Below are 16,277 nucleotides of genomic sequence, written 5' to 3' on the forward strand. Positions count from 1 at the left end.
TTAATTCTATAATTTTTACTTTTTTGTAAAAAAAAAATTTTGGTTTTGAACACCCAACATAATAGACTTGGAAAACTTAATGCTTATATGTGTTCACATGCTCTTGATAAATTTATATATCAACAACATATTCAATACAATACCGCTAGTAAACCGGAATCCAAACCGTTAGTAAATCCAATTCTAAACCGTTAGTCAGCCCGAACCCAAACCGCACCGACCCGAAACTATTAGGCCTAGCCTTAAACTGGTCCAACCCGAACTGTTGACACCCCTAAGCAATGCTATATACAAAATAATTTATTGTTTTATATTATGATAGAAACTATTATATATATCACAGGCAGAGTTGAACGAATGATCTCTTCACTATGTTGTATATAGCATTTACCAAAAAAAAAAAGGTCATTAAGAGCTGGGCAACCTTTGGATGACAATTTTTTTTATTTAATTTTGTAGCCGAAAATAAATTCTATAATTTCTAAATTCAATATGTGGTGGATCCCAGACATTTGATTGATTCCGCAAACGATTAGTTTTTTTTATTTTTTATCGAAGATGTGCTATCGCTCTCCCCTTCATTATCCGTTACTTGTGCCAGGAGTTTGAAATTTCTAATTTTTATTCTTTATTATTATTATTATTTCCATATTTCTCTCCTGTACTTCTCTCAGTCACATTGATTGTAGTTTGAGAATCATTTCCTGCAAATTTTTGAGTTCTTCCCTCACTGTTATCTTTTTTTTCGATATTGCAAGCTTTGTATCTTGAAGGGAATCAGGACTTGAGAAACGAGGCAATGTCTTCGACGAACAGATCCTCTTCAGTTACAGAAGAAGCTCAAGAGAATGGAATCTCTTCTGTAAATTTTGGGAGCTCTGAAGCCCTGGAGCAGATTTGCAAGCTTACCGATGTAGGAGCCATGACTCGTCTTCTCCACGAGTGCATTGCCTATCAACGAGGCCTGGATCTTGAACTCGAGAAATTACTACTTCAACGCACCGATCTCGATAAACAACTCATCAATCTTCAGAAATCTGCTGTAGTTCTTGACATCGTTAAAGCAGAATCCGATCATGTGCTTGGTAATGTCCGCTCCACCTGTGATCTCGCCGACCAGGTTAGTGGTAAGGTGAGGGAGTTAGATCTCGCTCAATCTCGTGTTCATTCCACTCTGTCACGCATCGATGCCATTGTTGAGAGAGGTAATTGTATTGAAGGAGTGAAAAATGCTCTTGAAACCGAGGATTTTGAAGCTGCAGCACAGTACGTTCGAACATTCTTGCAGATCGATGAGAAATATAAGGACCCAGGGTCGGATCAGAGGGAGCAATTACTTGCTTCTAAGAGACAGCTCGAAGGAATTGTGCGGAGGAGACTGTCTGCTGCTGTTGATCAACGTGATCACCCAACAATTCTCCGGTTCGTTAAACTTTTTTCGCCTCTCGGCCTTGAGGATGAAGGATTGCAAGTTTATGTTGCGTACCTGAGGAAAGTGATTGCTTCGAGATCTAGGTTAGAGTATGAACATTTGTTGGAGCTTATGGAGCAGAACTCAGGTGAGCAAAACCAGGTTGATTTCATTGGTTGCTTGACAAACCTGTTCAAAGACATTGTCTTGGCTGTTGAAGAAAACAATGAGATCCTTCGAAGCCTCTGTGGGGAAGACGGCATTGTCTATGCCATCTGTGAGCTTCAAGAAGAGTGTGATTCCCGAGGTTCTGTCGCCTTGAAGAAGTACATGGAGTACAGGAAATTGGCTAGGTTAGCATCGGAAATAAATTCATATAGTAAAAACTTGCTTTCGGTTGGAGCTGCAGAAGGACCAGATCCAAGGGAGATCGAGTTATTCCTGGAAGAGATATTGTCGTTGACTCAGTTGGGAGAGGACTACACAGAATTCATGTTGTCAAAGATTAGGGGATTAAGTTCTGTTGATCCAGAATTGGGTCCTCGAGCCACAAAAGCATTTAGGAATGGAAGCTTCAGTAAAGTCATTCAAGATGTGACTGGATTTTATGTGATTTTGGAGGAATTCTTCATGGTAGAAAACGTTAGGAAGGCCATAAATATTGACGAGCATGTTCCTGACAGCCTGACAACCTCGATGGTGGATGATGTGTTCTATGTTTTACAGAGTTGCTGTAGAAGGGCAATTTCAACTTCAAATATCAACTCAGTCCTTGCAGTTCTTAGTGGTGCAATGAATTTGCTGAGCAACGAATACCAGGAGGCATTGCAGCAAACACTGAGAGAGCCAAACCTGGGTGCGAAGCTGTTCCTAGGTGGTATAGGTGTGCAAAAGACGGGAACAGAGATTGCAACAGCTCTAAACAATATGGATGTGAGTAGCGAGTATGTCCTAAAACTGCGACATGAGATCGATGAGCAATGTGTTGAGGTGAGTAATTATTTTTTGTAGCTTTGCAGTGATTTGCTGTTACCGTTTTCTAAAAGCTTAGCAAAGCAATGTGCTCGGGCATAAGAGGATAATTTCCACAACACTTCCACTAGGACTAGTTGTTCTAGTGCAAATTAGATCTAGACAACTGATGTTTGGAAATTCCAAACATGGGTACTTTGATAAAATTTTGAGAAAGTAAACAATTCAAAGTGGAGACTACACCCAGAAAATTAAGATAAAAAATTAAAGTTGATCCTCAGTGAACTTAGGGATTGAGAGCCAAAATATGAGAGGATGTTGGATCACAATGGTTAGTATATTCTGATTCGCGAATAAATCAGAATTTGTGAACATAGTACAAATGGGCTCACTATGGTATCACTGTTGCTTTAGGTTGTGGATTGGACCATCTGGAATTCAAGTCACCCCAAAAAAACAACTTGATTAAGGGTGGATTTGAAAAAAAGAATTAGCCAATCCCTTTGGGAAGTGAGCTCAAATAGTTATTGCTAGTCAAACCTTCCTGCCTATTAAAACTCTCTCTCATGTCTAGGGCAATTAGGAGAGAATAAAAAGGAAAAAAGTAATAAGAGCTCACCAGAAATATCATAAAAAGGAAGTGGGAAAGACTGAACACAGAGGAGGAAATGGATACCTTGATTTTTAGGGATGGAGGAATTGAAGAAACTCTGATGAATGAACCTGAAATTAAATTGCATTTTGAATGAAGGGCCTGAGAACTATGAAGGGTCTGGTCTAGAGAAAATTAACTCTCTTTTTCTCAATTGTTGGGGTATTTGACAGCATTAGTTCCTTGGGGGTAAAGCATGATTCTTGGTTGGAAAAAAGAATTCAGTCAGACGGCAAGAATAATAATTTATCAAATGCTACCCGAAAAGAAAATTGAAGTGGATATCAGCTATGGGTCAAGAACTAATATAATGTCAGAGAAAGACAGTTGAAAACTAAACATTAATTATGAAGGCTTACCAAAGCAGTAGGACAAAGCAGCCCCCCCCCCCTCTCTTTTTCTCTTTTCCTTTGCTTAATGAATTTTTTCATTCATCCAAAAAAATATTAACCATAATGATAAAGAAGGCTTAACCTTGGGTAGGGGGAAAATTTGTACCCTATATATACATTGGTGGATGGCCTTACTTCACCTGTGATGTGTTACTTTACTTGGACATTAAACACTATAAGATTGAAATTAGTCTCCAGATTAACTGAACCCTCAATCCCTAATATTACTTTTCTTCCAAACTTGGTACTTCCATGATGGTTAACTCTTTTCTTATGTGAGACTGATTGCTGTCAGGGGCAAGGGATTGAAGGCCTCAAAACAGTTTTCTGTAATGGGCAGAGTAGATTTCAGGTTAAGAATAATATAAGTAACAAGTTCTGGGATCATATTTCCAGAATAAGAAAGAAATGATGGGACAAAAGGCAAGTTAAGAGTGATCCTCTGTCAAGCCACACTAATTGCTCCCTAGGATGCTGTTGCATCACTAACCATATTAATAACGGGCCTAAAGAATAGCTCAGGGTTGTCAAACTAACATCTGTGATTTTGTGTTAAATTTGGGAATAGGTGTATATGTTTCTGGATTTTGGGAAAAAGATAATGATTCAAGGGGAATTTTATGCCCAAGGCAGAATAAGGATTTTAGGTTTAGGGAAACATGGAGAAAGGAGGACACTATCAAATGAGGTTGGTATTTGAGGAACTTAAGACATACAGCAAAACACTTCAGGCAACTTGGACTTATAATCAGCAATAAAATTAAGTCACTGTTACTAATGTATAAATATACTTGAGGAACTTTGATATATAGCAACACACTTCAGCGCAACCCAGACTTATAATCAGCATTAGAAGGGAAACTAAAACTGAACTAGAATAATGCTGTGGAAAAAGAAAATCTAAGATAAGAGAAATGGAGTAGAGTCATGTGAACCAGATCCAGAACCACCCAAAGAGGCAAAGAGTGCCCGGGAGTTTACCAGTACCCTGCAACCCTACCAGCAACCCAGGCAATTTCGCCCAAGCATAGGGGTATTTTGGTAATTTTGTTATTTTTTGGTTGAGTCCACTTAGGATTTAGTTGGGTCCAGTATGTTTGTGGGACCCTAGATCTACTTTTATTTGTGAATTTGAGTCATTATTTGTCAAGTTATAGAAGAATCCTTTTTAGGTTAGGATTCCTAAGCTGTAGGGGAGTCATGTAGTTGTGTCCTACTTCTTGCTAGGATTCCATTTCTACTCATAGAATTCAATTTGGATTCTTCTAGAGTAAGATATGAAGGTTCCTTTTGTGAGTTAAAAGTTTTTAGTCAATTAGGAATTCTAGTTTGAGTTGTCTTGCACGTTAGAGTTCTAGTGTGATTTCCTTCAGAAGCATATAAAGCCTCTCCACATTTTAACATGGCAGATTATATTCATAAATGAAATTAGGAATTGAAGAGCCAAGAGTTAGAGGTCGTTGCTTCCCATGGAAGGAACTTGCAGCAGCCATTGAATGAAGATTCTGCATAATTGTGAAGTCATTAAGCCCCCTTGTGTTGGATTCTATTAGGAGTCTAATAAGAGTTTGTATAGGAATTAAATTAGAGTTTGCATTCAAGTAAACTTCTATTCCTTGTAATAGTCTACTTTCCACTTTATTATAAATAAAGGGCTTGAGATCATGGATCAATAAGCCATTCTGCCAAACATTGTATTTCAACATGGTATCAGAGCCTAAATTCGATTTGGGAAGCGACCTACCTTCTTCTTCTTCTGATTTTTTTTTCAAACCCATCGCCAATCTTCAGTTCTAGGCAGTTTTTCAGTACCATCTTGGTCGCCAACTGAAACAGAAAAAAAAAGAAAAAAAGAAAGAAGAAGACGATTCTGTTCCGTCTCGATTCAATGAATAAGAACAGAAAATAGAGGAAAGAAGAAGAGAAGAAGAGAAGAAGAAATCAGCAACTTCCGCTGCTTCTGCAACAACTTCGGCTTCAGCTCTCTCTGCAATTTTTTCTGTACGATTCTTCATCCGAAGCCTGCGATTACGAAGCTTGGTTAGTCATCGAAACCTTCGATTGGGGTTACGCTATTAAGGTTCTTCGACTGGGGCTGTTCTCCTTAAGCCTGTGAAAGACCATAACGGATCTGTTATGGTTTGAATTTGATTTTTGAATTCAAGTTTTTGAATTTGATTTTTGAATTCAAATTTTTTAATTCAATTTTTGAATTTAAGTTTTGAATTCAAGTTTTGAGTTATTTTGGTAAATTTGCTTTACAGGGACTTATATGTAAATTTGTATAAGTTCTGAGATTTATTTGCAAATTCCGTTTTTTCAAGGACATATTTGTCATTACTGAAAAAAAAAAAAGAAAAAAAAGAGGTAGATCTGTTTGGGTTGTTTGGCTATTGCATTCTGCGACATTTCTGTTACTTGAAAGGGTGAAGACCGAAGAAGCTGAGATAATTTTGTCAACATGACAACTATTGATGATACTCTTTGCTCCCACTTTGGATCCGAATATTTTTCCACTTTTCATTCTCTTTCGGTAAGATTTGACGGCACAAATTACTTGATCTGGTCTCGATCTGCTTACTTGACTATTGCTGAAAGAGGACTAGTTGGATACATTACGGGCACTACTATCAAACCCACTACCGCATGTGTTTTACAGGATAAATGGATATCAAACGACTCTCTTATTATGTCATTCCTTTTGAATTCCATGCATCCAAATATTGCCTGGGGTTACCTATTACTTGATACTGCAGCCCAAATCGGAAGGCTACTACTTTGAAACATATGGACGGTTGGGGAATGATGCACGGGTTTATGAGCTACGAAAGAAGCTTCATGAGACTACCCAAAAGGAACTAGCTGTGGCCCACTATTATCTTTGAGTTGCGATCTCTTTGGCAAGAGTTGGATCATTATGGGGATTATCACCCCACTAATCCAGATGATGTGGCGACATATAAGTACATTGATAAGATTCGAGTATATGACTTCTTGGCAGGTTTGAACGTAGAGTACAATCAGATCAGAGTGCAAGTCTTAAGTCGTTCTCCCTTTCCTACACTAGAACAGTCTTATGCTCTTGTTCAGTGTGAGGAAAGTCGTCGATTAGTCATGCTTCATACTCCTATTATGGAGAAATTAGCTTTACAGTCTGTTCGCACTAAATCTGATCCGGCTAAGGAGATTGTCAAGTGTGAGCACTGTCACAAACCATATCATACTAAGGAAAATTGTTGGAAACTACATGGGAAGCCTGCTGATTTTGAGCAAAAACGAACACAAAGACAGGGAAAACAAAAGGCTAATCTTTCTGATACAGTTTCCACCACACCCTCTGCAGATGTTGGTTTTTCGCAAGAGGAGTTCGCTACTCTGCGACGTATTATGCGATCTTCTCTGCCGGTACAGCCTCGACCACTTGCTTCCTCTACTACCCCTACCAACTCCTACCTAGCTACTTCAGGATCTGGGGAAGGAGATTGGTCGTGGTAAATGGACTTTATTTGCTCGAGCCGATTGGAGGATCTACTTATGCTTTGACTACATCTTCTAATCCGGTCCATTCGGTAATATCAGACCTTCATTAGTGGCACCGTAGGCTTGGTCAACCCCCTTTCAAATTTTGTCATTTTCTCTAGATTTGTTTTCCTGATACTTTTATCTTACCATTACAATTTCTTCCTTTCCAAGTTTCCCCATTGGAATTTCCTTTGTTATTATCTTCCCACGTGTAACGCTACACGTGAGGGGGAGATTGAAGATGTCTACAATTCAAAGCCTTTCATGTAGACTTCCTTATGCAGAATTTGATCTTTGTTACCTTTGAAAGTTTGTCCCTTACCTTCGCAATCTTCTACACCTTTGAAAGTTTGTCCCTTACCTTCGCAATCTTCCACTTTGGAGATCTAACATTGCTATAGATCTATCTTTTTTTGTCTGAGAACTTGATCTCTGTTAACCCCGGAGATTTGCCCCTTAACTTGACATCTTCCCTTGAGAGATCTAACCTTGCAAAAGACTTGTCGTTTGACCTTTGCAGAACTTGATCTCTATTACCTTTGGAGATTGTCACTTATCTTGACAAATTTTCCCCTACCTTTGGAGATTGCCCATTTGCCCCTTAACTTGACATCTTCCCTTCAGAGATCTAACCTTGCAAAAGACTTGTCGTTTGACCTTTGCAGAACTTGATCTCTATTACCTTTGGAGATTGTCACTTATCTTGACAACTTTTCCCCTACCTTTGGAGATTGTCCCTTGGCAAACTTTCCCTTTAAAGATCTAACATTGCTACAAATCAAAACTTTCACTTTGGCTGTTTTACCCTAGCTATTGTTACCCCAAAAATATATTTTCCCTCAGATTTGTGCAGAAATTTAGTCTTCTCAACATTTGAAGTTTCTACTTTTTTACTTGGGCGTTCTTCCTTGGAGACATAAAGTTGCAGTAAAGATGAGGACAAATCAAATGGAAGTCTATAAGGCAGACGTAATCTATAAGTTTGAAATTGCTGATGTTTACCTGGACCGATGTTTTATACTTTTTTGGTCAAGTTGGACATGTGTGATATCCATGCCTCAACTTGAGGGGGAGTGTTGGATTCTATTAGGAGTCTAATAAGAGTTTGTATAGGAATTAAATTAGAGTTTGCATTCATGTAAACTTCTATTCCTTGTAATAGTCTACTTTCCACTTTATTATAAATAAAGGGCTTGAGATCATGGATCAATAAGCCATTCTGCCAAACATTGTATTTCAACACCTTGCCTTCTTCAAGTAAGTACAAGACAACCCCAACCCAAACCCCCCCCCCCGGGGGGGTTCCCTCCTTGGGGGGCGCCCCCTTACTAAAAAAACCGTGGGGGGGGGGGGGGGCGGCCCCCCCCCTCTCCCCCCCCCCCCCCCCCCCCCCCCCCCCGGGGGGGGGGCCCCCCCCCCCCCCCCCCCCCCCCCCCCCCCCCCCCCCCCCCCCCCCCCCCCCCCCGCCCCCCCCCCCCTCCCCCTTTTTCTTTTTTTTTTTTTTTTTTTTTTTTTTGGGGGGGGGGGGGGGGGGGGGGGGGGGGAACTCATAAAATTTCATAATTGCAGCCATGCCCTAACCCTTGGATTGCCTAACCCCTAGACCTATACCCACCCCCTTTAGGATTTAGACTCTTGTCCCCATACCCTACCTTCAACCCTAATTTACAGCCCCTCCATCACTTCAAAAACCCTAGTATAACCTAAGCTTCATCTTCTTCATTAGAAACCCTAAAGCCTAAAATTTCAAATTCCAATTTGTCTTCCACCATTTGTCCAAAATCCTAAGCCTTTCTAGAATGAACTTCACACAACCCTATGAGACACTTAGCCTTAACCCTGGTTCAAACACTAGAAACCCTAGATTCTTAAGAAACCCTAATTTCCAAAACCCTAGAACTGAAATTTAATTCTGAAATTTAAATTACAGCAAGGTTCTTCAGACTTAACTTACAAATCCTAGACTCTAAGCATAGCCGAACCTAACCCTAACCCTTGCCCAACCCTGGCACCTATAAACCAGCCAAATACCTTCAACCGTAGGGTACTAACAGACCCTAGAAGACTGCTGATTCTCAAGAAGAGGATTGATGCAGAATTGGCAGCATATACTAGGAAGAGAAAAGCCCAATGGTCAAGCCCATCAAAACCTAAGGAAATGATCCAAAACAGCCCATGGCTTGCATGGGCTAGGACTATTGGAGTGGGTTAAAATGAGCCCATGGTTTCATGGGCTTGGATCACTTTAGTGGAAGAAGAACAGCCCACCTATTTTGAACTAAGCCCAAGTCTAGCTTTGAAAAGTCAACAAAAGGAGCTAGTAGGTGGTGTTGGTTAGTGGTGTGGTAGGTGGATGTTCCCATTAGTGTTTTGGGTAGTGTTGTTGTGTAGTGGTTGAATGTTTCTATTATTGTTTTGGTTAGTGGTGGAGTGTAGTAGGTGGATGTTTCCATTAGTGTTTTGGTTAGTGGTGGAGTGTAGTGGTTGGATGTTTCCACTATTGTTTTGGTCTCTTTAGAGTGCTATATAAGAGACTCATGTAAGAAGGGAAGGAGAAACTTATGAATTGAAGTCAAATTGCTTGCTAGCATTCCTCCTCTTTGGAGAACCCTTGTGTTTGATCAAGGTAGGTTGGTGTTCGATCCAATCGATCCACCTTGCGGTGTGAAGCCCGGGTGTGAAGACTCCTTGTGTTTGATCAAGGAAGGTTGGTGTTTGATCCAATCGATCCATCTTGCAGTTAAGACTCCTTGTGTTTGATCAAGGTAGGTTGGTGTTCGATCCAATCGATCCACCTTGCGGTGTGAAGCCCAGGTGTTACATGTTCATTGTTATTGTCAAGTTCTTCATCGTAATTCTGCCCCTTGTTTCAAAGATCGATTCAGCCCATTTTGTTATATGTTATTAGCCCGTTTTAAAACCATCTTAGTTTCAGCCATCTTTTCACATCTATTTTCTGTTTCATCTTAAGTCCTTCAAATCTGAAATTGACTCCTTGTGAAAAGGTCCTATTTGGGTACTGTTTTGATTTATCAAATTCGATATCTACTTCATTTGGCTACTGTTTTGATTCAATCAAATACGGCACCTACATTAAGGATCCTAGAGTGGACCTAGATCTAGGGCTTTACTTCAATCTGTCAAACCCCAGATCGTGGTTCACATCAAGCAGCCAGAAGGGAAAGCTCAAAATTCCAGTAGTTAGAGTTACCTATTCATCTTCAAAGCTTCTCTTTGGACATGTCCTTATGTATCAAGCCGCCACTGAGGCTGCAGTCTTCATGAATTGCAGGAACATGTATGATCAATTAATCTTTCTCTTTCTTTTCTAGCCAGAGATCTTGTAACCTATGGTGATGGAGATCTTTTTGTGTGAGATACATAGCACAGGTGCCTCTTGAATTGGTTTTATAAGATGCTTGGCAATATTTATTTCTTGATAAGATTCTTTTTCTGTTTCACATCATTTTCAATTCCTGGATGAGATTCCTGTTGCTGAAGGACCATTTACGATTCATTAACCCAGTGCTCGGATATCTTTGGCTTTAATCAACCTGACCCTAGAAATTTGGTTATACGTGTTCCTGGAACAAACCATCTCGCCTATTTCTAAATCATGCATGAATTTTCTGGAACATATCTCTAAAGTGGAGTAGATACATCTCTTTCTCACTTTTAGACAAAGTTGATATGTAAAGTGAAAATGAAAAAAGAGATCCAGCCCATATCTTTCTTAAAAGACAAAAGAGAAAGTGAAAGAGATCTGGTAATTTTTAAAACAGATATTTAGAGACAATAATCATCTATTTTTAATAAAATTTACCCTGAGTTTCGCCTCATCGCAAGCTTCAACCATGAATTGCAGTGTCTTCTAACACAGTCAAGGGATCCAATGAATGAAGAGTATCAAAGGAGCTTGACTAAGAAAGTACTTTAAAGCAAGTGCATTTGGTCATTTTATGACCCGAACACCATCAGTGTTACTAACTAAGGGGGACAATTAATTGTTTGGGTTAAAATGCCAATTATTTTGGAAAGTAAGGTTGTGTACATGTAATTTTAGAAGTTCAGTGGGTGAAAATGAATTTTCACCATACCTCAGGGGAGGTTTCTGAAAATTTTCCTAAAATTAACTCAGTGTTATGAATGGATAATTTGAAGACAGCTCTGCTGGAATTCAGAGCAGAATTATACGATGAAGCCATGAACTGTGTATGCAGAATATCTTTTAATTGCAAATATAAGACCCCAGAGAAAAACTGTGATTCTACTTGAATGTTTGATCCCTTACACAACCTTGGATTGAAACAGTTCCCGTGTCAAACCTTTCCAGCTTTAATTGGACTTGAAAATAAAAAAGGAAAAAATATATATAAGTAATGACTGCTCCAAAACTTGAAGGAAAACCATATTTACTATAAAAAACATTATTAGTACAGCTTTGTAAAAATGATAAATTGTTTGTGGTTGTAAATACTTGCTCAGTAACTTCATAAATTCTTCACTGCCTTGTTCTTTTGGCTCCTTTTGGGGTTGTCTACAATTCTTTCTCTTCTTTAAAAAATTAGCTCATGTAAAAAGGGTGGAGAGGAAAAATAGAACTACTATTAACAGAAACCTCTTCTATACTGAGGTTGATGCTTCCTTGTTTCAATGAAAAATGTTTTGTGGAAAATGAAATTTTAGTTTCAAAGTTGGCTGTATTTCTTGTCATTGTTTCAAATTATACTTGTAAAAGACATATTTGGGCAAGGTTGAATAAGGAGAATTAGCCATATGATTGGGGCATGGTAGAAGATCTTGCCACTTTGAAAAACCGAGATCTCGACCATCCCGGCGAGATCTCGGTCGAGATATGCGATTTTTTTACGTCAACTCGGTAGCCCATCTCTGTGGCGGTGGGTTTTAGGGTTCCCACTGGGCTGAAACTTGGTATTAAACTTATTTAAGGCCTTTTAAACACATTGATGGCCTTGGATTTGTCAGAAAACAACCCTAAGTATGATTTATAAGTGTACCCATATTGTGAAACAGAAATGTTGTAGGATTAGGGAATGTAAGGTTATACAACATGTAATATAGAACCTTTAAGGCATATAAATGAAAAGCAAGTGTATCAAATGCATCAAAAAACTTAAATGTCATCAAAATTCCATCCATATGAGTATCACAATCTCAATTTTCAAGAATAGAATAATATAATTATACAACCATTAGAAGTTCTATATAAGTCATTAAATCATAAGTTCATAAGACAAGCAGAGAATGATTGATCTTCCTTCGATGTTGTAGATGTGGTAAGAGTAGTTGCAAGTGAAAATCTAGGCGAAATCCGCAAAAAAAGGCAAAATTTGGGAGTTCCAGTGAGATATAGTGAGATCTAGGGCGAGATCTAGCTAGATATGGCGAGATATAGCGAGATATCCCGACTCTCTACTCTCGATCTCCATCTCGTCTTGTTTCTTTGAAAAAGCGAGATATCTCGCGAGATCTCCCACAATGGATTGGGGGGGGGGGTGCGCTCTTTAAGTGAGAATTGATTTACCAAGATAACACCTCTTGTTTTTTCATTTTTTGGGAGAAAGCTTCTGAGTAAAGTTGAGGCTCAGTTTAGATTGTGACTCCAACGGACCTGGAATTCTCAGATTTTTACAGGAGATAGAATAGAAATACCAGTGGTCTAGGATTATGGGTATCATGCCTTCCACCTTCAATAACAATGAGGATCTCCTCTTTAAGTTGTGGAGTTTAATTTCTATCTATATATGGGTACTAGAAACTGTAATGGGAGTTTAATTTGGCAGGATTGCTCATTATTACCAAATTAAATGTAAAACATTACTGATGTACTACTGTCTGTCTCACAATCCAAACAAGGCCTAATGTGTGCTGTTTCTCCAAATTTATGTATTCTGTTTCAGTTAAAATGGGGCCTCAGTGGTCCAAGCCACGTATTCTTGGGATCTGATATTATTCTTGAACTCTGGTGTATGTTTAAGATGTTTATAGTTGATGTGCACCAGAAGTGGAAACTTGAAGTTTCCAGTGTAGCTTGTTTTTCCTGCAAATATGATTAGACTTTGGTGTGTATATAGTTGTTGGCCTTGCCTACATAGTTCAAACTTGTTAATACCACACCTTATCAAATCATTAACAGAATATGAGCCTCTGGGGATTCATGTGATATGTAAAAATAAAGTCCCTAAGCTGCCATAACATGCTGTTTCCTGTCTCTTAAGAAGGGAAATGTTACTAAAATAATTAGACTACACTGAAAATTGCCTGGGTTTTTCACCCTGCCCACACCTGTCCCTCATAGAAAGAGGGCCAAATGTTCAAAAAATAATCAGACTACACTGAAAATTGCCTGGGTTTTTCACCCAGCCCACACCTGTCCCTCATAGAAAGAGGGCCAAATGTTCAAAAAAGAGTCTCAATGCTAGTTCTTTCTCTCATTCTTCCCTCAAGACTGTTTTTGCTGTTTGGCTTTGCAATAACTATTCTTTCTTGAAAGAAAACTCCCTGTTTTTTCTGGACTTCGACTCTTGAACTGGTCTATTGAAAAATATATTGAAGCATTAGTTTTCCACTTCAAGTGCAAGAGTAATTAGTGTCATTTGAGTGTCTATTCAGGCTTCCTTGTTTCATAAATGAATGCTGATGTCTTGGAGAAATAATCTCTGGATTCTATTCTGATGATATCATCCTAGAAAAAGTTTGCCTGCTTGAAGATTTCACGTGTTTTAATCAAACTTGTCATTGTCATCAGGTATTCCCTGCCCCGGCTGATAGGGAGAAGGTGAAGTCTTGTTTATCATTATTGGGAGAGATGTCCAACAGTTTCAAGCAAATCTTGAACACTGGCATGGAGCAACTAGTAGCCACTGTGACACCTCGCATACGTCCAGTGTTGGACACCGTAGGAACCATAAGCTATGAGCTATCTGAGGCCGAGTATGCAGAGAATGAGGTGAATGACCCATGGGTCCACAAACTCCTCCACGCTGTTGAGACCAATGCAGCATGGTTTCAGCCACTAATGACAGCAAACAACTATGACTCCTTTGTCCACTCAATCATTGACTTCATCGTGAAGAGACTTGAAGTCATCATGATGCAGAAGAGATTCAGTCAGCTTGGCGGGTTGCAGCTTGACAGGGATGCAAGGGCTCTGGTGAGTCATTTCTCCGGCATGACTCAGAGGACCGTGCGAGACAAGTTTGCTCGTCTGACTCAGATGGCAACCATCCTCAATTTGGAGAAGGTCTCAGAGATACTGGATTTCTGGGGTGAGAATTCAGGTCCTTTGACATGGAGATTAACTCCAGCTGAGGTGAGGAGAGTATTAGGCCTTAGGGTTGATTTTAAGCCCGAAGCAATTGCTGCTCTAAAGTTGTAAATCTACATCTAGTTCAGCTAGAATTTGCTGGTCTCCTCTTTAGGAGTCGCTTCCAGTTTTGTCCTGTTTCTCATTCTTTCTCAATTTTTCTGCTTCTCCTTGTAAGTTTTGACTCTGCTCCGTGCTGGTTTCCCTGATAGCATTTATTAATGATTGTTTGGGTATTTATCACTTAATAAAGTATCAACAATTACTAGGTGCAGAATTGTTTCTTCCACCTCTGAACATTACCTTGAATCTGATTCTTCGCGACCTTATAACCATGTCAAGTTAACAAATCCATACGTTAATCTTTCGCTGCCCTTAGCTTTATGCTGAAAATGTTTCCAGGATGGCACTTGGTTTGTAACCTAATATATTATTCCCAAGTTGACATTGAGAGAGGGGGTGAATCAGTGTCTTCTAAAATTCTCTTTGATGTGACGCTTCTTTAAATTCAAGACAAGGTTGGTCAAGATAATTCTGTAATTATCAATTACACAATGGCACGTCCACCAAACACCACAATGTGGCTGGGTCTACCAAACAGTGCACCACCACTCTGCAATCAAAACACTCCAATATATGCAATGAAAAATAAACTAGGAACGCAAGACACCAAATTTAGGTGGTTCAGCCAAATTACCTACATCCACGGAGTAATGCCCTAAATAGAGCTTTGTATTTACTCAATACTTCCCGACTAAAATTTTGATCGCTACAATAATCAGAGAGCACCTACTTTCAATTAATTCAAAATATAGAGCACCCAGTCCAGTATTGACTCTTGCACCCACAAAAATATAAGGCGTCAACCTCAAACAACACAACCCTAACAAGCAACTACTTGAAAGTTGAAACTTTTCATTACAATGATCAGAGAGCGCCCACTCTCAATTAATTCAAAACACAGAGCACCCACTCCAGTATTAACTCTTGCACCCACAAAAGTATAAGGCCACAACCTCAAACAACACAACCCTAACCATGGTGGGAGATCTCGCTCTCGAGCGAGATCTCGCCACTCAGAAATACCGAGATCTCGGTCGAGATATGCCAGAAAATTGGCGGTAGTCTCGGTAGCCCATCTCGGTGAGTTTTAGGGCTCTGGTTGGGCTGAAACTTGGTATTTAGCCTATTCAAGGCCTTTTGAACACATTGGTGGCCTTAGATTTGTGAGAAAATAACCCTAACTATGTCTCCTACGTCGACCCTATGTGTAAAACCGAAATTCTGTGTAATGCAAAGTTAGAGTCTTAGAGAATAGAGATTATAGATATAGAGTTAGAGTCTTAGAGAGTTAGAGACAACATGTAATGTAATTATGTAAAGATATCAAGTAATTCAAGACTTCAAGTTAATGAGTTATCATTTATCAACCATCAAGTATCAAATACAAATATATAATAACATTACACATCAAGTATTCAAGAATCAAGTCAACAAGTGATCAAAGTTCAAACTTCAAACTATCAAAGATTCAAAGTAATAAATTGTTAAACACTTAAATGTCTTCAAAATTTTACAACCATAACTCCATAAGAATTAAGAAGATTACAACTTACAAGTTACAAGTTACAAGTTACAACTTACAAGTTACAAGACTAAGAGTATCACTCAACATTCCGCATCAATTGATTCTGAACGGTGGCCACATATGACTCCCAAGTCAATTGATCACTAAAGTATGTCACATATCGGTTTATATGATCATTACATGTTTGCATGTCGAATCATTGGAGGAATAGCAGTCTGGGATAACCGTCAATCGTGGGTGGGTGAAAGAGCCATTGTTGTTGTTGTTGTTGTTGTTGTTGTTCATATAGTTGTTGAGTATTTGGGTACGGGTTTCTAAACCACTCATTTAACAACCCACCTTCACTCCCATATGCATACTCTCCAGGTGAAGGTTCTTGAGGAATAGTATGACCTCCATAAGAAGAATACCCA

General features: G+C 39.2%; 1 protein-coding gene across 1 annotated transcript; it reads left to right on the plus strand.

Moving 5' to 3' along the window:
- Positions 1-559: 559 nt before the first annotated feature.
- LOC149011790 (conserved oligomeric Golgi complex subunit 4-like) lies at positions 560-14,715 on the plus strand. Its single transcript, XM_089161604.1, has 2 exons — positions 560-2,401; positions 13,719-14,715. The coding sequence occupies exons 1-2, from the start codon at positions 800-802 to the stop codon at positions 14,346-14,348; spliced, it is 2,232 nt and encodes a 743-aa protein (XP_089017730.1). The 5' UTR covers positions 560-799; the 3' UTR covers positions 14,349-14,715.
- The last annotated feature ends 1,562 nt before the right edge of the window (positions 14,716-16,277 follow it).

The sequence above is a fragment of the Hakea prostrata genome, chromosome 7 (assembly GCF_041222555.1).
Source record: "Hakea prostrata isolate BN-2017 chromosome 7, UWA_Hpros_2, whole genome shotgun sequence".
Taxonomy (NCBI): domain Eukaryota; kingdom Viridiplantae; phylum Streptophyta; class Magnoliopsida; order Proteales; family Proteaceae; genus Hakea; species Hakea prostrata.